Here is a 22998-nt window from a genome sequence, read left to right on the forward strand (position 1 = left end):
TTTTTTAAACCAAAAAAAAAAAAAAGAAGCCTAGAACCTTCTATATTTTGTCAGTGCTCTCAGATGAATGGGAACTGGAATTGTGTATCTGAGAAGGCATTTACCTTTAGCAGCTGGATACACGCAAAAGTCCCAGCTCTGGCTCAGGAACATCAGGCCGTGGTCACTGTGGGTCTATTAAAGGCAGCAGCTCCCCACACCGAGAATCCAGCTTCAGGCAGGCCAAGTGGTCCGACCGCGTGGGCCCGATGTTCAGTATCGCAATTGGTAACTTCTTCTCCCGGGCAGTGAGGATAAACCTGTAACCAGAGTACACCTGGCGGAGCAGGAGGCGGCACAGGTAAGAGATGCAGGAAGAGACCGCTAGTCGGGAGCCCCGGAGAGGCTCCCAAAGGGGGTGACCGACAAATACCTGTAAGGACGATCCCACCACCAAGAGAGAGTCGGCTTCTTTGACGCGCCTGTGCACAAAGTCGACCTTGTCGGGGTTCACTGTGTCCCCGAAGAAAACGACATCTGGTTTCAGGGGGCCTCCGCAGCGAGCGCAGGGGGGGACCCGAAAGCTCTGCACCTGCTCCTCCGTGAGAAAGACGTCGCCGTCGGGAGCCAGGCCGTGGGCCTCGGCCCTCCAGGTGGGGTTCAGGGCTTCGAAGCGCTCCTGCAGCACCCCACGCGGGGTCTGCTCTCCACAGGCCAGGCAGAGGACCCTGAAAGCCAAGAGGAGGCCGATGAACGCCTGTCCTGGGGAGGCACATGCATCCCCAACTCTTCAGTCCCTCCATCACCACTTCCTTTTCCCATCACCCAGTTTTAGGAATATCTTCTCATGACTCCTTAGCTACCTCCGTTTCCCACCTTCCTTCCGCTGTCGACCTTCCAGAACAAGTAATGTACCTCCGTCTCCTTACTGAACCCTCCCTGCTTACCCTTCACGAGCTCATTTTATCCTTAGCACGACTGCAAATTCTCTACCACAGAAATGATCTCCTTACTGCCAAAACCAGTTTTCCCCTCCATTCCCTGTTGTTCTCATCTACTGTAATTATTGCTATCCATCACCATCCTTTCATTTTTTTTAAAAAAAGTGTTTGTTTTTTAATGTTTTTGTTGATTTTAGAGAGGCATAGAGAGATAGAAGCATCGATCGGCTGCCTCCTGCACACCCCCTACTGAGGATCGAGCCTGTTCCATCCCCTGTTGTTCTCATCTACTATAATTATTGCTATCCATCACCATCCTTTCATTTTTTTAAAAAAAAGTGTTTAATGTTTTTGTTGATTTTAGAGAGAGAGAAGCATCGATCGGCTGCCTCCTGCACACCCCCTACTGAGGATCAAGCCTGCAACCCGGGCATGTGCCCTGACCAGGAATTGATCCTGTGACCTCTTGGTTCATGGGTCGACACTCAACCACTGAGCCACATCGGCTGGGCCATCACCATCCTTTCTTTAAAACACTTTCTCCCCTTGATGTCTATGACATGGTGTCTTCCAGTTCTCTTGTCACCTCTCTAATCACCAGAACCTGAGCTCTGTGAGGTCTAGAACTTCGAGTCTTGCCCCTTTTGGCAGGACTGCTGCTCATGACCGCTGCTCTATGCCCACTTTAAACCAGCGGTCGCCAACCTTTCGGACCTCACGGACCACCAGTGGCCTAGAACATGCCCACTAAATAGCTGGTGAAAGAAAGAACAAGAGGTGGTTTAGCTGGGTCCTCCTCTGCTCCTCAACCCCCAGCTTGTCTTCTGTCTACGTCCCCCAGCTTGGGGACTCTGTTTGCACTGCCTCAGTGTCTATGCAATGGTTTCCTCTGCGTAGGACTCACTCCTGCTCTCTCCCCCAAACTGGAGTCCAACTCCAAGTGTCCTTGACTGACCTGAGAGGTTCACCTCTGTCTTCAACCACATGCCTCCACCCCCAGCTTCCCCATCACCATCTTGTCTCTAGTTACTTGGGCTGAAACCCTGGGAAAAACTTACTTCTTTTACTCGATCTAGTCAACCATCGGATTATGTTGTGGATTTTTTATTTAAAAGACCCCGTCTGCAACGATAAGAAATCTTGGATTTGTTTTAAAATGTTTCAAAGAGTCACGGAGAGAAGGGATAAAGTAGGCATGATAAAAATCTTTGAATCTGGATAATGGTATATGGGAGTTCATTATACTATTCTCTTTACTTTTGTAGATGTTTGACAGTTTGGGGCGACAAAAATCCCCCAAAGATCACTAAGAGTGATCGGGACAGTTTGAGGGATGGGAGATGATGGCTAAACACCCCAGGACCCATACATCATTAGCTCTCATTCCCCTGCCGTCACCTGAGTCCGGGTCCTCCAGGCTGACCCTGAGCCTCTTCTGTTCCTGTCGGGCCTTCCTCAAATGTTATTTTACATGTTGCCTCTTGCTCAGAAAGCAGTAATAGCCCCTTTGGTCCCACAACAGCCCCAAACGGCCCTGCGTGATTTTCCGATGCACCATGAGCTGGGTTAGCCTCCCCAGACACCTGATCTCATACCAGTCTCCCCAGAGGCCAGACTGGTCTCTCCTGGGCTCTGCACATTCCTTTCACTTAGAAAGCTCTTTCCCCTCCTTTGCCTAATCAGTCTGAGCCAGCCTCAAGCCCCACCACCCACAAAAGCGTCCCCGATTTCTCCCATCTTTACTAAGCCTGTGTCTCTGAACTCATAAAGCTTGTCTGTCGAGGACCCCACGATTTAACAGTCCTGTGTGGAGTCGTTGGTCATTAAACCTGTTGTTTTTGGGTCTCCCCCAAGCCGATTACATAGTTCTCACATGTAAAGTAGACCAAGTTTTATACGCTGGCTTTGATCCCTCCACGCCAAGTAGCACACAGTACACACCACACGTTGTAGGCACCCAATAAATATTTATGATTGGCAGGAGGATCTCTGGGGCTGAAGATAAGGCAATGGTCTCTGATTAGCTACCAGTTATTGCCAGGGCTGCATGTATTCATGCCAGCAACACCTATTGGGTTCTGACTACTACATGCCCGGCTGTAGTGTTCTCTGGGTCTAGGCACCAGAGACGCAGCAGTTTGTAGCACATGCTGTCGTGCTCTGCTCATAGGCCCCTAGGACAGCCACTGCACACGACTTCCTGTGGCCGAGCAAGCCTCCTCTGCAGGAGCAGAGTCAGTGTTAGGGAGGGAATCCCCCAAGCGTGACCTTTGACCAGGGAGGGATGGGAGATGCTGGCTAACACCCCAGCTGCCCTGACTTCCCGTGAGAATTCTGAAACATGCTCTCTAGACCAGCGGTTCTCAACCTGTGGGTCGCGACCCCTTTGGCGGTCGAACGACCCTTTCACAGGGATCGCCTAAGACCATCCTGCATATCAGATATTTACATTACGATTCATAACAGTAGCAACATTACAGTTATGAAGTAGCAACGAAAATAATTTTATGGTTGGGTCACAAGATGAGGAACTGTATTTAAAGGGCCAGAAGGTTGAGAACCACTGCTCTAGACAGAGGCCCAGCAGCCCAGAGCAGTAAGCCGTTCATTAACGTACCCTTTGGCTTTCCTCCCTCCCCCATTTCACTTCCCCACTCCCTCAATGAGTTTGGTGGGATCAACTCCAAACTGAACAACTTACTCCCAAACCCTTTTCTCAAATCGAATGAAGGCAACAGTGATCAAGTCAGCCCAGGTCCCTGCCCTTACGCATTCCTGCATTCAAGCCTTCCCGACGTTTCCGCACCTGTGCATGCATCCGTGCAGCTCGGTGAGGCGCTGACTCCCCGCCTTGGTGTGCAAGGCGTCCACATTCTGGGTCACCAGCCAGTACAGCTTTCCGAGTCTCTCCCAGCTGCTCAGAGCCCAGTGGGCAGGGTTAGGCTGATGAGAGGAGAACCGAGGCCAGCCCACGAAGTTCCTCGCCCAGTACCGCTGGCGGACTGGAGCCCTCTGCACAAAATCCCGATGCTGGATGGGCCTCCGGTCGGTGCGGGCATAGAGTCCCACCTTTTCAGACCTGTAGTCCGGGATCCCTGACTCAGTGGAGACCCCGGCCCCCGTCATCACTAGGAGTTTCTTGGAAAGAGAGACGAAGCGCTGTAGCTCTTTGACCTTCTCAGGGTCCACAGGAGGACTCGGTGGCACAAATAGTCCAATGGATCCATGTGCGCACTGTTGGCTGAGGTTCACCCTCCAGCAGCCTTTCGCTGCCCTCAAAGTCAACCCAACGTTCATCTTCATTCTAGAAAGAGAGACCTCATGTGAAAAACCAAGTGACTGATTGATTGGTTTAGGTATAATTATATATATCATGTTAGCTTCAGGTATACAACAATTACTCAGTATTTGGATATATTGTGAAATGATCACCACATTAAGTTTAGTTACATCTGTCACCACACATAGGTATAAAAATTTTATTCTTGTGGTGAGGAATTTTAAGATCTACTCTCTCAGCAACTTTCAAATATGCACTACAATATTGTTAACTATTGTCGCCATGCAGTACATTATATCCCCATGGCTTAGTTATTGCAAAACTGGAGTTTTATACCTTTTGACCACCTTTACCCATTTCTCCTCCCACCCCCACCCCAGCCTTTGGCAGCCACCAATCTGTTCTCTGTATCTGTGAACTTCAGGATAGACAAATCAGTTTCTCCCAACAAATAAATTGCAAGAGACAGAGATATAGACATAGGTATATGAAGGGGGATTATATAGATTAAAGTATGTGGGCCTTATTTGAGTCCTGATCCAAACAAACTTTTAAAACATGACATTTATAAAATAATTGGAAAATTAAACATTAACTGGATGTTTGATACTAAGAAAATATTATTAATTATTTAACGTATGACAGATAGCATTTTAAAAAGTCCTCATCCTACTGAGTTATATATTGAAATATTTGGATAAAGTTATATATCTAGGAGGATTTGCTTCAAAATAATATGGGGAAGGTTGTGAAGCAGATAGGAGTATAGAAATGAAACAAGATTAACCAAGAGTTGTTAATTATTAAAGCTGGGTGATGGGCCCATGGATGGGGGGTCATTATATTATTCTATCACCACAATAAACATTTTTAAAGTCATTCCTCAGAGCAATGTCTGCTTGCAGATGTCCTAGTATGCTCAGGACAGTGGTAGTGCAGAAATGCCAAAAGCCGTGAGATGAAGGAAAATGATTATATCTTTTGAATATTTTAAAAGCTTAAGAGATATGATCAGAAAAGTTAGACAAAGAAAAAAAGAATGGAGAAGTGTGAAGAGAAGCTAAAATGTGGAATGCTTTACCTTAAAGGAAGATATTTTAAGACCTCTCCAACTTATATCTGGAAACTGCCAACCCAAAGGATTTTTAATTTTTTTATTTATTGATTTTGGAGAGAAACATTGATTTGTTGTTACACTTACTTATGCATTCATTGGTTGATGCTTGTATGCATCAACCTTGGGATTGAACCCACAACCTTAGTGTATCAGGATGATGCTCTAGCAACTGAGCTATCCGGCCAGGGCCCAAAAGGTTTAATTATCAGCAAACTTTTGCACATGCAAATATTTTTTTTAATATATTTTATTGATTTTTTACAGAGAGAAAGGGAGAGGGACAGAGAGTTAGAAACATTGATCAGCTGCCTCTTGCATACCCCCCACTGGGGATGTGCCCGCAACCAAGGTACATGCCCTTGACCGGAATCGAACCTGGGACCCTTGAGTCCGCAGGCCAAAGCTCTATCCACTGAGCCAAGCCGTTCAGGGCTTGCACATGCAAATATTTTAAGAGATGGGTGATGAGAGCCAAGAGCATGACACTGAGAAATGGCTGGAGGATAGGAATTTGTTAGCATTGCGTATAATACTGTCTTCTGGAAGATAATATCTAGATATTAGAACAATGTATTGGAGAGGACCACAGGTTATTACATATCTAAGAAAGCTGTCCACACAGACCATAGTATTTTCTGTGGCAGATTTCATGCTTATCAGAACAACCTATTGATAATGAACTAATTAATGACTTCAGTACCTGCAAGGATGGCCCCAAATAAACAATAATATTTCACTAGAAATATTTTTCACTAGAAAGGTATGGCCCCCTTCCCTCCACACACCCCTAATGTGTATTTATAATCTTACTTTGAAACCCAAATCAATCATTTGTAAAATTTGGGAGGGTGTGAGCTAGCTCAGGATCTGATGACTCAGGATGAATTGAACACTGGGCTCCAGGCTTATAGAGAAAACTGACCCTGCTAGGGCTGTGCTGATAAACTGGCTTTCCCCCTTCCCCCTCAACAAAAGATACAATAATCCCGTCATGGCCAATTTCATGCTACCAATGGTTTAATTACTGGCTAGCAAACTCCTCAATATTTAACACCTGGAACCTCACAAGTGCAAACTGATTCCAGCACACCCTCCTGGGTCCCCTGAAGTCCAACCCGAAGCAACAAGCCTACCTTTTTATTATGTTTTTAATCATCTGTTTTGGTCAAGAAGTTCTAATACCTTCCACAAAATAAAGTCTTGTCTCCACGCGGGACTATTTCATCACAGCCCGAGCCAATCTTATCTTCCTGACCTCTTAAGAACCTATAACCAGAGCTCTACTATGCTGTAGCCATCAGATGAATATTAACTTAAAAGAGCGTTCTGCATTTAAGGGAACTGTATATTTTGGCGTATTTTTTTTTTTAAAAAGAGGAGGCTGTAAAAACATAGCCTATTTAAAAAAGGAGGGAGGATAAAGTAAAAATTGGTAAAGCATATAATCTAAGGCCCTATTGTGAATCTCCCAGTAACACCAGCTGGTCAGACATGAATTCCTTATAAACTTCAAGAAGTTAATGACTTACCTCAATATCCTTTAAATCCCTTAATACCTCATTGTTATTCCATCTATGACTGCATCTAAAGATGTCTCTAGCAGAGGAATATATTTATATTTTAGTTAATACCATCCCTTGGGGAACTTTGTGTTCCATAACCCTACATCCCATCTTCTAAATTAGAATTATCTTATTTCTTTATTATTATGTTTTAATCCTCACCTGAGGATTTTTTTTCCCCATCAATTTTTAGAGCAAGAGAGAGGGAGAGAGAGAAACATCGATGTGAGAGAGACCAATGATTGGCGGCCTCCATACAGCCCTGACCGGGGATCAAACCCGCAACTGAGGTGTGTGCCCTGACTGAGAACTGAACCTGCAACCAGAACTATCTTATTTCTTCATATGCTAAGGAAGCACATTTGAGTTCTAGTATGCCAGGTGTTAATAAAGTTGTTTGCTCAGACTTTTTATTTTATTAATATAATTAAGCACACGCACGCCTCTTGTGTTTCGTTTCCCCCATATTATTTTAGTTTACTCTCAATTGCAAACAGCTACTTGCATACAGCAGAGTAGTGAAACCTGGCCAGTCATCATACCCGCGTGTCCGCTTTTCTAGCTGTAAAAACAAGGCGCTGGCATTATTTGATGGAGGACAGACATTCCCTAGTGACGTGCGCCCCATATGTAAACATTACTTTAATTTGGATTTCCAGATCGGATTCAGGACCCCGATTTCTCCTTGACACTCCACAGCACCGTGTGAACAGCTCAGCACATGCAGGGTCCTAATTCCTGAGACCAGGGGCTCGGGAAGCCCCGCTGCAAACACGCCCCATTAGAACGGCTGCTCTGCCCCAGGTCCCACCGAAGCGCAAAGAGGAGGAGTGTAATCCCTTATAAGAAACCCGCAGCCTCTAGCAACCTCGCAGCCCGCAAGGAGCTCCCTTACCTTTCACAGCCCAAGGGACACTTCAAGTCCGACAGCGGGACTGCCTGGCCACATCTGCATTCTGGGTAATGTAGTTTACGAAGCTTAAATAACGCAAACACTACAAGTCCCACAATCCTCTGGGTTTCACAGTTGCTATAACCAGGTTGTCCAGTTGCGCCCCCTGGGGGCTCTTTGTGGTCAGAAGTTTTGAGCCTTCCTCGTGGAGGTGCTGCTCTCACCTAAGGAATCCCATACATTGTCCTCCCTAAGAAGTATTCACAGCGTCACACCAACGTCTTTAAAGTGCAAAATCACGGAATCGCCGTACACTTTTTTTATTCATAGACGCGTGTCCCCCTCCAGCCCCGACCTGGGCTGGGGTCAGTAACTTATTTGTCCGGCTTCGCGGAGGCTCCTCTGGGTTTGTCCTCAGGTGGTCTGTGGGTGTCTTTCAGAAAATGGTTATTTTATATGATTTGTCATGGAATTTGTTCTAATAAATCATTCTATCACGAGGCAAAAAATAAAAATAACAAAGTGCAAAACCATACATCCAAACAGCCCTTAGGAATTCATTCTCGGTTTTTGTTTATCCTCACCCGAGGATATTTTTTCCATTGATCTTTATTTTTATTTATTTTGAAATATATTTTTATTGATTTCAGAGAGGAAGGGAGAGGGAGAATCATTAATAGGCTGCCTCCTGCACGCCCTCCACTGGAGATTGAGCCCAAAACCCCAGCATGTGCCTTTGACTGGAATCAAACCCAGGACCCTTCAGTCTGTAGGCTGACACTCACTGAGCCAAGCCAGCTAGGGCTCCATTGATATTTAGAGAGAATGGAAGGGAGGGGGAGAGGCAGAGAGAAAGAAATATTGATGTGAGAGACATATCGATTAGTTGCTTCCAGATTGAGCCTGCAAACAAGTGCCCTTCACCAGAATTGAACCCGAGATCCTTCAGTCTGAGGGCCGAGGCTCTAACCAGTGAACCAAACCAGCTAGGGCTCATTCTCTCTTAAGATAGAAACCTTAATAAGACTTCTAGATTTGGACCGACCTCAACCTCAGTGTTTATGATCCTTTCCACTCACTGTGACTGGGTCAGGTTCCCACCTTGTGGGTTGTCAAGTACATTCACAAGTACCTGGAAATGGGATGTTTTTACATATTCATGAACAACTAAAGCCAACTCTAATATACAGGGACTAATGTGTCTACCCACTTGGCTCCTCCAATTTTATTTTCCATCTTGTGTGTTATTAAGTTAACCAACACAAAGCCTGGTTTTCACTCCCAGAGGCTGATTGAATTGGTCTGGGGAAACGCCTGGGGCATCAACTCACTTTTCAAACTTCCCAGTTGTTTCAAATGTGTGGCCTAGGAGAACCTCTGCTCTATAGCATCACCTAAGTAAGACAGCAATCAATTTATAAGAGTTTCAGGACATAATTAAAGGGCAGTTAGCAGGGACCTTGAAGACCACCTGTGGAACCACTTCCCCCGGTTTAAGGTAAACTGAAGCCCCGAGGAAGGGTATGGGAGATGGAGTCTGACTCCTGGTCTCTCATTGAATGTGCGGAGGTAAATATTGGAAAAGTACCGAGGGCAGTAGTTTGGGAGCAGTGCATCCAGCAACTGCTCGGCGAGGTCACTAGGCTGGAGAATCACCTGACATGGACAGCCTTTTGTGCCTTCAGACTGGAAACGTTTACCAAGTCAGAACAGTTGTAATCCAGAACATTTTCTGCACACGTGGGTGTTTAATCAAAACCATGGAAATGCCCCCAAAGTGACATTCCTCCCACCCCAGCCACATTTTATGATGAAATATTTCAAACCCATGTTACTTTTTCAGTTCTCCAAGCGGGATGAGCATTATTGATAGAGACTGGATAGGAATATACAACTATTGTGCTTTCAGACCCCAAAGAATCTACTGTTCTGGAGAGAAGTTAACTGAATTTTCCATTTTCTCCTAGTGCTGGAAAGTTATCTGTGGCGGATGAAGTCATCCAAGACAGCTGGTGAAACACAATTTCCCTTGATAGCTACTGACAGGATGTAATGAGCCACCCAATCACGACATTCTCAAGGGCTAAGTCCTTTTTATTTCTCTCTCTTTTTTTTTAAAGATTAATTAATTTTATTTTTTATTATTTGTTTTAGAGAGAGGAAGGGAGGGCAGAGAGAGAAACAAATCAGCTGCCTCCTGCATGCACCTGATTGAACCCGCAACCTGGGCATGTGCCCCAATCAGGAATCAAATCGGCGACCTTTCAATGCACGAGACAACGCTCAACCTACTGAGCCACACCTGCCAGGACTCCTTTTATTTCTCACAACTCCACCACACCAGAAATTAATGACTAAGTCAGTGATTGTATCAAAGCAAAAACGAGCGAGGGCTCCATTGATATTTAGAGAGAATGGAAGGGAGGGGGAGAGGCAGAGAGAAAGAAATATTGATGTGAGAGACATATCGATTAGTTGCTTCCAGATTGAGCCTGCAAACAAGTGCCCTTCACCAGAATTGAACCCGAGATCCTTCAGTCTGAGGGCCGAGGCTCTAACCAGTGAACCAAACCAGCTAGGGCTCATTCTCTCTTAAGATAGAAACCTTAATAAGACTTCTAGATTTGGACCGACCTCAACCTCAGTGTTTATGATCCTTTCCACTCACTGTGACTGGGTCAGGTTCCCACCTTGTGGGTTGTCAAGTACATTCACAAGTACCTGGAAATGGGATGTTTTTACATACTCATGAACAACTAAAGCCAACTCTAATATACAGGGACTAATGTGTCTACCCACTTGGCTCCTCCAATTTTATTTTCCATCTTGTGTGTTATTAAGTTAACCAACACAAAGCCTGGTTTTCACTCCCAGAGGCTGATTGAATTGGTCTGGGGAAACGCCTGGGGCATCAACTCACTTTTCAAACTTCCCAGTTGTTTCAAATGTGTGGCCTAGGAGAACCTCTGCTCTATAGCATCACCTAAGTAAGACAGCAATCAATTTATAAGAGTTTCAGGACATAATTAAAGGGCAGTTAGCAGGGACCTTGAAGACCACCTGTGGAACCACTTCCCCCGGTTTAAGGTAAACTGAAGCCCCGAGGAAGGGTATGGGAGATGGAGTCTGACTCCTGGTCTCTCATTGAATGTGCGGAGGTAAATATTGGAAAAGTACCGAGGGCAGTAGTTTGGGAGCAGTGCATCCAGCAACTGCTCGGCGAGGTCACTAGGCTGGAGAATCACCTGACATGGACAGCCTTTTGTGCCTTCAGACTGGAAACGTTTACCAAGTCAGAACAGTTGTAATCCAGAACATTTTCTGCACACGTGGGTGTTTAATCAAAACCATGGAAATGCCCCCAAAGTGACATTCCTCCCACCCCAGCCACATTTTATGATGAAATATTTCAAACCCATGTTACTTTTTCAGTTCTCCAAGCGGGATGAGCATTATTGATAGAGACTGGATAGGAATATACAACTATTGTGCTTTCAGACCCCAAAGAATCTACTGTTCTGGAGAGAAGTTAACTGAATTTTCCATTTTCTCCTAGTGCTGGAAAGTTATCTGTGGCGGATGAAGTCATCCAAGACAGCTGGTGAAACACAATTTCCCTTGATAGCTACTGACAGGATGTAATGAGCCACCCAATCACGACATTCTCAAGGGCTAAGTCCTTTTTATTTCTCTCTCTTTTTTTTTAAAGATTAATTAATTTTATTTTTTATTATTTGTTTTAGAGAGAGGAAGGGAGGGCAGAGAGAGAAACAAATCAGCTGCCTCCTGCATGCACCTGATTGAACCCGCAACCTGGGCATGTGCCCCAATCAGGAATCAAATCGGCGACCTTTCAATGCACGAGACAACGCTCAACCTACTGAGCCACACCTGCCAGGACTCCTTTTATTTCTCACAACTCCACCACACCAGAAATTAATGACTAAGTCAGTGATTGTATCAAAGCAAATTAATCTAAATTAATCAGATTGTTAGTGTTGTTTTATCTGCTGGTTTTTCTTATCCTGGCATTTATATCTGGGTGAAAAAAAATTAACTATACATCAGCATCATACAAGCCTTTTTTAAAAAATACATTTTTATTAATTTCAGAGAGGAAGGGAGAGGGAGAGAGAGATAGAAACATCAATGATGAGAGAGAATCATTGATTGGCTGCCTCCCGCACGCCCCCCCACTGGGGATTGATCCCGCAACCCAGACATGTGCCCTTGATCGGAATCGAACCTGGGACCCTTCAGTCTGCAGGCCAACGCTCTATCCACTGAGCCAAACCAGCTGGGCACATATAGGCCTTTTAAAGATGTTCATTTTTGCATCCAGATGCCAACTACATGAATATTCACTGAACAGTATTTTAAATGTTTTGTGTTTGAAATTTTTTAATAATAAAATGTTGAGGAGAAGATTTCTTTCTCAGAGACTACTATTTGCATCTTAACGAGTAGCAAAAGCCATAAGTATTCTGGAGAATATAGCTCAGGGAGGAAACAAATCCAGATAGCAGTTTCTAACAGCTTTCCACTTGCAGAGGGAACACAGGCAATGAGTGAACGTCACTTCAAACTTCGTGAGCTGTGAATATTGCTGTGGAAACAGCTTCTTCCTTTCAGCCTCGCTCTTCTAAATTAAGATGTCCACAGAAAACTCTTTTGTATTAAACATTTAAGTAGTATATGATCCAGAAATTCCACTTCTAGGTATATATACACAAAAATTGAAACAAGGACTCAAACTGATACTTCTATGCCCTTGTTCCTAGGAGCACTATTTACAAGAGCCAGAAGGTAGATGCTCAGTTGGTTGAGCGTCCTCCCACGCACTGAAAGGTCTCTGGATCGATTCCCGGTCAGGACACATGCCTGGGTTGTGGGCTCGATCTCCAGTGGTGGGCATGTAGGAGGCAGCCCGTCGACTTCTTACGTATCAATTTTTCATTCTCTCTCTCTCCCCCTCCCTTCCTCTTTCTCTAAAATCAACAGAAACAATTTTTAAATTTTTTAAGACTTTATTGTTGAAAGTATTACATAAGTCCCCCATTTCCCTCCCATTGACCGGTTCTAGCCCACCCCTAGCCCCCACCCCAGGCCTTCACCACCCTGTCTGTGTCCAGGGGGTATGCATATATGCATACAAGTTCTTTGGTTGTTCTCTTCCCACCCACCTACCATCCCCGCTTTCCCTGAAATAAAAACGTATTTTTTAAAAAGGTAAAAGCAGCCCTAGCTGGCTTGGCTTAATGTATAAAGCATGGGCCTGCAGACTGAAGGGTCCCAGGTTTGATTCTAGTCAACAGCACATGCCCCGATTTCGGACTTAATCCCCAGTAGGGGGCGTGCAGAAGGCAGCCGATCAATCAATGATTCTCTCTCATTGATGTTTCTATCTCCCTCTCCCTTCCTCTCTGAAATAAAATTATATATATGTATATTATATACATATAAAATATTTAAAATATAATTTTGAAGCCATAACCGGTTTGGCTCAGTGGATAGAGCGTCGGCCTGCGGACTGAAAGGTCCCAGGTTTGACTCTCTATCTCTCTCCCTTCCTCTCTGTAAAAAATCAATAAAATATATTTAAAAATATATATTTTTTAAAATATATATTTAAAAAGGATTACACTTTTAAAGATAGAAGCAAAAAAAAAAGATAGAAGCAATGCATGCCCATTGTAGAATGAATAGGTAACAAAATTCCATACAACAGAATATCAGTCATAAAATGAAACTGAAATATACTACAGCATGGATGGACATTAAAAACATTATGAAACAAGCCAGACACAAAAGGTCAAATATTGGATGATTCTGCTAATGTGAGGTACTTAGAATAATCAAATTCATCGAGACAGAAAATAGAAGTTGCCAGGCGGGGGGGCGGGGGGAGGAACCATGGAAAGTTAGTGTTTAATGGGTACAGAGTTTCAGTTTGGGAGGATGGAAAAGTTCTGGAGATACACAGCAGTGATGGCTGCAAGCCATGTAAAATGTACTGATGCTGCTGAACTGTATACTTAAAAATGGTTAAAGTGGCAACTTCCGTTACGTATATTTTACCATAATAAAAACGTTTTATTTTGGAAAGGACAGTTACACTGTAAATTGGGAATCAAGTGAACAGTGCCCCGACCTTGAGCCCGTTTCTCTTTTGTTTGTTGTTGTTGTTTGTTATTTTTGTTTCTTTTTTTTTTTTTTGAGCCCGTTTCTCATCCGCCCCAATTCCCCGTCTGCATTAGGTTACTAGCATGTCCCCTCCCATAATGCTTTGCTTCATTCTCCACCAAAATCTAGTGAAGTGAAATAAAGCAAAAGACTCTTCAGAAACAGCCTGTGCGTTTTCGAGAGATCCTAATGTGGCGGTATAATTTCCAACCAAACAATAATGGAAAGTTCTTCCATGAGCTTCAAACTCGCCTTTTTGAATTAGGAGCCTTGCTTACAGGGGACGATGAGCAGGGGAGGAGTTCGCCAGCTTTGCGCAGTGGCAGTATCGTAGCCAATGAGGTTTATCCGAGGCGCGATTATTGCTAATTGAAAACTTTTCCCAATCCCCCGCCGTGACGACTTGAAATATAGTCGGCACTGGCAATTTTTGACGGTCTCTACGGAGACTGATTTTTTTGGTTGGAAAAAAAAAGACCCAATTTTTCTGTAGTTGCTAGAATAGGTGCGCAAGTCGCCGTCGCTTTAGCTCTAAAGTTTTTACCTCCGAGGAATGGCCTGGACCTGCAGTTTCTGGTCCACGTTGCATCTCTTCCAACACCCCAGGTGCAGCTGCTCCGGAAATGCTCCCTCTGGCCCCGGCCCCGGGCATCTGCGCCCGCGCCCCCAGCTACTTGTTGCTCTTCGGCTCACCCTCGCTGTCGCTGCCTTCCCGCCGCTCCCTTTTCTCCAAATTCAAGTCATTACGGTCATCTCTGTGACGTTATGCTGATTTGCATAAAATCCCCCAGCATCCCCAGCGAATGTACGCTCATTCCCAAAATCTGGACGTTCTACGCGAGATGGTCCCACAACAAGAAGCCTCCCGTGTAGACGGGCCTGAAACGCAACTGCTCCGAGGGGACCGGGTCAGATCCACGAACTCGCCGGCAGGTGCTCACCCTCAGCGAAAAGCCGTTCCCATCCGCCCGGGAGTGTGGCTCGCGCTTATGGCCGTCAGCTTTGCGCAGTGGCAGTATCGTAGCCAATGAGGTTTATCCGAGGCGCGATTATTGCTAATTGAAAACTTTTCCCAATACCCCGCCGTGACGACTTGAAATATAGTCGGCACTGGCAATTTTTGACGGTCTCTACGGAGACTGGATCTGAGCTGTTTTAAGAAGAGTATGTCAGTTTCCTGTTGTTTTAACTACGTTTCGGGCTTTAAAGTTGTTCTATCTGGTTCTCCTCTCTTTCTTGTCTTCCTGTGTTAGGAGTCCGTGGGTGGTGTGATCTCCAGGAGCCTGGCATTGCACCCCCGAGACCTTCCACAGCTGGGCGTGTGCGGTGGGTTGCGGCAGTCTCACCTACACACCAAAACTCATCCCTACTGGTTGGTAGGCAACCCCTTTCAGCAGGGTTCACAGAGTCGCAGACTTGGAAGGTATCGCATCCAAAAGTGTTGCCGATCTAAGAAAAAAAGGTTGCCCAGGTTGCCCTAGCTGGGTTGTTCAGTGGTTAGAGCGTCGGTCCATAGCCTGAAGGGTCTCGGGTTCGATTCCGGGGCGCGTACGTTGGTTGCGGGCTCGTTCCCCGGTCGGGTTGGGGCGCTTGCGGGAGGCAACAAGTTGCTGTCTCTCTCTCACATCCATGTTTCTCTCTGTATCTTCCACTCCATTCCATTCTCTCTAAAAATCAATGGGAAAAATATCCTCCGGCGAGGATTAGCAACAACAAAAAAGGTATATCATTTTGATTCATTCACACCAGATAGCTACTGTCATTTTTTAAATTTGACAATCTAAGGCAGTGGTTCTCAACCTTCCTAATGCCGTGACCCTTTAATACAGTTCCTCATGTTGTGGTGACCCCCAACCATAAAATTATTTTCATAGCTACTTCATAACTGTAATTTTGCTACTGTTATGAATCGTAATGTAAATATCTGATATGCAGGATGTATTTTCATTGTTACAAATTGAACATAATTAAAGCATAGTGATTAATCACAAAAACAATATGTAATTATATATGTGTTTTCCAATGGTCTTAGGCGACCCCTGTGAAAGGGTGGTTCGCCCCCCAGGTTGAGAACTGCTGATCTAAGGGAAAAGAGGTCAGTGCCCCTGACTATATAGTCAGGTATTGCATTTTTATTTTTATTTTTTTTTAAATATATTTTATTGATTTTTTACAGAGAGGAAGGGAGAGGGATAGAGAGTTAGAAATATCGATGAGAGAGAAACATCGATCAGCTGCCTCCTGCACACCCCCCACTGGGGATGTGCCCACAACCAAGGTACATGCCCTTGGACGGAATCGAACCCGGGACCCTTCAGTCTGCAGGCCGACGCTCTATCCACTGAGCCAAACCGGTCAGGCAGGTATTGCATTTTTAAAAATTCTTGAGGCATACCTGTGCCATGGCACACCAGTCGAAAATTGGTGTTTTATCATCTAAACAAGTCCCCTTGCCTTTTTTCTTTCCTTAAGGACATTGAGTTTTTGAAGAGTCCAAAGCAGTTATCTTGCAGAATGTCCCACATTCTGTCTTCATCTGATTGTGTCCCCTGTGGCGTTAACACGTCCCTCTGTCCGCTGTACTTCCTGTCAAGTAGAAATTAGACCTCAAAGCTAGATTCAAGAGCACTACAGAGGCGGCTTTGTGAACTTCGTACTGTATCTTCCACTATTAGTGATGCTGCATGTAAGCACCTGGTTAAGGCAGTAACTGCTCTCTCTCTCTCTCACTTTACTGTAAAGTGCATTTTGCCTTATGTAATCGGTTACCTGTGGATGAACGACGCTTAATACAGCAACCATTTGATACTGAAAGCCCTTTTCTTTTCACACCCACTGCCCTGCACCACTTCCTGATCAGGCGCCAAGATGTCACGGCTGAGTAAGATTAGTTAACATCCCTTCTTCTGGGGAACCCAGGGTAGGTTTCCTGGAATCAGGCCTGTGTTCGGAACCAGTGTCCCCCGACAAGCCAGTGTGTCAGAACCGAACAAATGTGACGGACAGAGGGGGTCGGTAATAACTGCTCAAAGGGGCATCCTGGAGACTCCATATTGATTATGGGACCTGCAAGAGTTGCCAGGATATGCCACCCAGAGCAGTGGTTCTCAACCTTCTGGCCCTTTAAATACAGTTCCTCATGTTGTGACCCAACCATAAAATTGTTTTCGTTGCTACTTCATAACTGCAATGTTGCTACTGTTATGAATTGTAATGTAAATATCTGATATGCAGGATGGTCTTAGGCGACCCCTGTGAAAGGGTCGTTCGACCCCCAAAGGGGTCGCGACCCACAGGTTGAGAACCGCTGACCCAGAGTCTGACCTTTCAGGGAGCTATAAATATCCTTGATAGTGTGGTCTGCCACCCTTTCTTTCCACTCTAGCTGCTAGTCTGGGCGTCAAAACAGGCCTGAGAAAATAGAAGACGGGTGCTTCTTCCCATGGAAACTTTTGTATGGCTCAAAAAGTTAGTTGGGCCCAGCCAGCATGGCTCAGTGGTTGAATGTTGACCTAGGAACCAGGAGGTCACGGTTCGATTCTCAGGGCAGATGCCCAGGGTTACGGGCTCCATCTCCAGTAGGGGGCGTGCAGGAGGCAACCATTCAATGATTCTCATCATTGATGTTTCTATCTCTCCCTCTCCCTTCCCCTCTGAAATCAATAAAAATATTTTTTTAAAAAATAAGTTAGTTGTTGAGCTTCCTCCCATGCACAAAAAGATCGCCAGTTTGATTCCTAATCAGGGCCCATACCCGGGTTGTGGGCTCTACTCCCAGTAGGGGGTGTGCAAGAGGCAGACAATTGATTCTCTTTCATCATCGATGTTTCTGTCTCTCCACCTCCCTTCCTCTCCGAAATCAATAAAAACATATTTTTAAAGAAAAAGTAAGAAAAGGCTTTGCTGCTTCTGATTTGGTGGGGGGGGGGGTAGTGAAGGCCCCCCTCCAGGTCACTCATTGCCCTGCTTACAACTCTCATGCCAGAATAAAGCCCAGTGATTTTCCATGACCTCTGACCTCATTAGAGGACCCAGTACAATGTGCCTTCTCCCCAAATCTCCCTTTTTCCTTTCTCAGCTCCAGTCACAGGGAATGACTTTCAGTTCCTGCAAAGGGCCACATCCTCCTGGCTTCAGACCCCAGCAGGTGCTGTTGCTCCTGCTGAAATGCATCCTGTCCTCGTTCCTTCAGTTCACAGTTCAGCCACCCCCTCCTCCAGGAAGCCTTCCCTGACCACCTCCCAGTCTCGAATACTTGGTCCTACAACCCCCACCAAAGCATTTAACTTTGTGTCAGGTACCATTGGGAGCACTTTCCCTATATTATCTCATTTAGCACCCACACACTCTCTATGGCAAGGAGGCTTTTCCTTGGTGAGACATGAAATCACCTAGGAAGCTTTAAAATACATATTTTTGCCCCCAAGACTAATCTTTAGAAATTCTGATTTAATTGGCCTGGAATGCAGCCTAGGCATCAGAATTTTTAAAAGCTTCCCGGGTGATTCTCATGCACAGCCAGGGTGGAGACCCATGGCCTCAGATAGATGTGATCCTGACATCCTTTTACAGCAGGGACACTAAGGCACAGAGAAGTTGAGTAAGTGGCCTAGGGTCACACAGCAAGTGGTTAGTGGAGAGGATTTGAACCCAGAAAGTCTGGCTTCAAAGCTTTGCGGAAAAAAATGAATTGGCCAGAGTTAATTTTTTAAAAATGTTTTTAGGGAGAGAGGAAGGGAGAGGGAGAAAGAAACATTGATGTGAGAGTAACATCGATCAGCTGCCTCCCAACCAGGGGTTGAATTGGAAACCTGGGTTTGTGCCCTGACCGGGAATCGAACCAGTGAGCTTTCAGTGCATGGGCCAATGCACACCAGCCAGGGCCTCCGTAAATTCTCCCAGTGGTTGAGAGCTGTGAGCCAGCTCTCTTCTGATGGATACTGAGGGCCCTCGAGCATGGGTCTGTGTAACCTAGAGAAGCTGGTGAGCTTGCGGACATCCTGCCGTCATGTGAACACTGAGAGGCTTCTTTGGGGGCTGGTGGGCCCTTTCCCTGTGAAATAGTCCTTGGGTCCCCCTTTTCCATCCCCTGGAGCCAATGGTCCAGGCTGGCTCGGGAACGGTGGGAGGGTTGGGTGGGGGTCCGTTCCATCAGGGGCTGATGTTTCCGAGGGTATTTCCTGACATGGAGGAGGGGGAGGGTGTCAGGATTACCACGACCGACCCAGCCCCTCTCCCTGCTGTCTGCCCGGGAAGGAGCAACAGAACAAACAAGTGTGAGACCTGGATATGAGTCCCCCTCCCCCTCCCTAACGCGGGAGAATCCTGAGAAAACTGCAGAGCAGGTCCAAACGCACACAGCGAGCATTCTCCAGATGCCCTCCTATGTGGCTTTCTGGGCAAATACTTTGATTGCTACAGTGGGAGAGCCAACTTGGGGGCACCTCTTTCATTTTATTTATTTTTAAAATATATTTTTACTCATTTCAGAGAGGAAGGGAGAGGGAGATAAAAACACCAATGATGAGAGAGAATCATGGATTGGCTGCCTCCTGCACGCCCCCCACTGGGGATCAAGCCTGCAACCAGGGCATGTGCCCTGACTGGGAGTCGAACCATGACCTCCTGGTTCATGGGTTGACACTCGACCACCAGAACCACACCAGCTGGGCTCAGCATACATTTCTGATCACTAACCCAACCTCTCCTTCTGGAATGCCCGTCCCATGGCCTCCTATCCTCCAAAACTCCGGTCAGAGTTCCCTCTTTTCCAGGAACCCTTTCCAGGCCTGATTTGAATCACTCTTTGCAGCTGATTCATGTTAATGTCTGCAGTGTCATTTTTATAATACGGGTGTGTTTTATTTTGAAATATTAACTCATTCTAGGAATAGATAAGATTGTGTATGTGGTTCAAAATTCAGAAGATCCCAAAGGGTATTTAGGGAAATCTCCTTCCCATTCCTGATCCCCAGCTACCCCATTCTCCCACCCCACCCCTTGCCAGGTGACGCTAGAGTTTGTTTATTCTCCCAGAGATGCTCCACCATGTGTAAGCATTTCAAACAAATAAATTGTTTCCCATTTTCTCCACAAAGATACTCGTTACACACACCGTTCAGGTTTATTTTTCTTAGAACTGTTTTATGTCAACCACTGAGCCACGCCAGATGGGCTTTGGGGCAGTTCTTCGTGGGGTCACCCTAAGGTATCATGTGGGAGTCAGTGTGCATGAAATGTCAGTATATATTTATCTAGAGCAGCGGTTCTCAACCTGTGGGTCTCGACCCCTTCGGTGGTCGAACGACCCTTTCACAGGGGTCTCCTAAGACCATCCTGCATATCAGATATTTACATTACGATTCATAACAGTAGCAACATTACAGTTATGAAGTAGCAATGAAAATAATTTTATGGTTGGGTCACAACATGAGGAACTGTATTTACAGGGCCAGAAGGTTGAGAACCACTGATAGACACGGTTGTTACGGACAGTGCTGTGTCGGCACCCAGCTAAAGGACTGACAGCAGTGCGCTTAACCTCTGACACAGCACTTCCGCTGCTAGGAATTGATCTTCAGGAGATAATTAAGGATGTGCTCCAAGATTTAACTACCACGATGTTCTTATCAGCATTGCTGATTACTGTGAAATCTTGGAAATTACTAAATTTAACCAGGGAACTGGTAAATACTGGAACAGTAATACGATGAAATCCTATTTTGACCCCCAAAATCATGTTTTAGAAAAATATTGAATGCCGTGAGAAGTTGCTTACAAGATAGTGTTAAGTGAAAAATAACAGTTTTCAAACAGACCCAGAGACAAATGGCAGGGGAGGTGGGGGGTTAGAGAGCAACCAAAGGACTTGTATGCATGTATATTAGCATAACCAATGGACACAGACACTGGGGCGGTGGGGGCTTGCCCGGGGTGGGAATGGCTGGGGGGGGGGGGCTCAGTTGGGGAAAAAGGAGACATATGTAAAACTTAAGATAATAAAAAAAAGAAAGAAAAATAACAGTTTTCAAAGCAGTGCACATAAATATAAAAATGCACATTTAAACATTTTGTATATGTGATATAGGTACTTATATATGTGTATATGTGTGTAACAATGGTCTAGCAGACTGTACAACTGGGCATTCAGTTTTTTGGGTTGTGGATTTTTATCTTAGTTAATCTTTTTCTTTCTAATGATCTTTCTACAAGGACCAACTGTTGCTTTTGTAAAGAAAATTTCCACATTTATATTCTAAGCTCTGGAATTTATTACTCTAAATCCTTTTTTTTTTCTTTTCTTAATCCCCTCTTTCTTTCCAGCATCAATTAGTGCGGCCCTAACCTTAATTCATTAGGTAGCACTTAATAAATGTTATTCACATAGCATATTTTTATTGAGCACCTACTATGTGCTGTGCCCTATGCCAGGCACTGGGGTAGAACAGTGAACAAGACAGATATGGTCTTTGCCTTTCTGAAGTCTAAAGTTTAGTAGAAGAACACCCTAGCTGGTTTGGCTCAGTGGAGAGAGTGTAGGCCTGTGGACTGAAGGGTCCCGGGTTCAATTCCAGTCAAGGGCACATGCCCAGGTTTTGGGCTCGATCACCAGTAGGGGGCCTGTAGGAGGCAGCCAATCAATGATTCTTTCTCATCATTGATGTTTCTCTCTCTCCCTCTCCCTCTCCCTTCCTCTCTGGAAAAAAAAAAAAAAAAAAGTCTAGTTGAAGATGAGCAAAGGCAAACAACAAGTGCATAAGAATTATTTAATTGTAATTATGACAAGTGCTTCAGGCTGCTAAATAAAGATCTTAATAACAGGAGCCCTGACATAGCCTAGAAGGTTAGGAAATGATTTTCTGAGGAAATAGCTTTTAGGTTGAAACCCTCCAAAACAGTGATGCCAGATAACATTCCAAACTGTCCAATGTGGTGACCACTAGTCACATGTGGCTACTTCGCACTTGGAACGTGGCTAGTCAAACTGAGAAATGCTCTAAGTGTCCGACACACACCAAATTTCAAAGACCTGGTATGAAAAAAATAAGTGAGTGACATCATTGAATTAGATAAAATATATTAACATTAATCTTTCCTGTTTCTTTTTCCCTTTTATAAAATGTGGCTACTACATATGTAATTTGTGTTTTGTTTCTAGTGGATAGCAATGAGTCAAGAATGCTTATTAGTGACAAGGATTATTCTAAGTCCTAAATGCATAGCATCTCCTTTTCTCCTATGTGAGAGGTGGCTTTTATTAATCTTTTTTCTACAGAGGAGGAAACTGAAGCATAGAGAGTAACCAGCCTGAAATTTACCACCAGCAAGGAGTGTAGTTGGGACTTGAACCTGGGTGGAGTCAGTCCAACATTCTGTGTACTCAACCTCTACCCCACACTTTAAAAAAATATATATTTTTATTGATTTCAGAGAGGAAGGGAGAGGGAGAGAGAGATAGAAACATCAATGATGAGAGAGACTCATTGATCAGCTGCCTCCTGCACGCCCCCTACTGGGGATCAAGCGATCAAGCAGACATATGCCCTTGACTGGAATCCAACCCAGGACCCTTCAGTCTGCAGGCTGACCCGACCCTCTATCCACTGAGCCAAAGTGGCCAGGGCTGGGCTCTTGAACGTTAATATAAGAGGATGTGGCAGCTACAGAGCTGAACCTCTTGGTTCTGCCTTCGGAAAAGAGCTTGTTGTCCAGCTGGAGGAATGACAGTTTCCAGGCACAAGACCACACTCCTCCGGGCGTCCCCAGCCAATGGCGGGACCTGGTGGGGACTTGCGGCCTGGACACTCCTGCTCATGGGGACTCCGCTCATGAATTGCTTTCCGGAGCTCCCAGCTGCGCTGGCCTGTCAGCTCTGAGTCTCTCGTTACCCAGTCCTGCTTCTTCCCCTTTCTCGTTCACAGGCAGTAAGGCAGCTCTCTCAACATCTGCTTCCTGGAGGCTCTGCCTGACACAGAGGGTCTTGGGGGCCGGATTCTTGGGGAAAGGGGAGCTGGAAGCTGTGTTTGCAGAGTCTTTTTTTTTTT

The 22998-nt window shown here is 45.3% G+C and overlaps 1 protein-coding gene and 1 pseudogene across 1 annotated transcript in view; one reads left to right on the top strand and one right to left on the bottom strand.

Annotated features, from left to right (window-relative positions):
- The window catches only part of SIRT4 (sirtuin 4), a 10048-nt gene extending 2199 nt beyond the window's left edge, over nucleotides 1-7849 (bottom strand). Inside the window, exons 1-4 of the mRNA XM_005863770.2 lie at nucleotides 7775-7849; nucleotides 3727-4224; nucleotides 413-707; nucleotides 105-316 (exon numbers count right to left, since the gene is read on the bottom strand). Of these exons, the coding sequence (XP_005863832.1) occupies nucleotides 164-316; nucleotides 413-707; nucleotides 3727-4223 (945 nt within the window). The 5' untranslated portion in view covers nucleotide 4224; nucleotides 7775-7849 and the 3' untranslated portion in view covers nucleotides 105-163. The remainder of the gene's footprint in view (nucleotides 1-104; nucleotides 317-412; nucleotides 708-3726; nucleotides 4225-7774) is intronic.
- Nucleotides 7850-14796: 6947 nt separating this feature from the next.
- LOC102241931 overlaps nucleotides 14797-22998 on the top strand; it is an 11276-nt pseudogene continuing 3074 nt past the window's right edge.

The sequence above is a fragment of the Myotis brandtii genome, unplaced genomic scaffold (genome assembly GCF_000412655.1).
Source record: "Myotis brandtii unplaced genomic scaffold, ASM41265v1 scaffold181, whole genome shotgun sequence".
In the NCBI taxonomy this organism is placed as follows: Eukaryota; Metazoa; Chordata; class Mammalia; order Chiroptera; family Vespertilionidae; genus Myotis; species Myotis brandtii.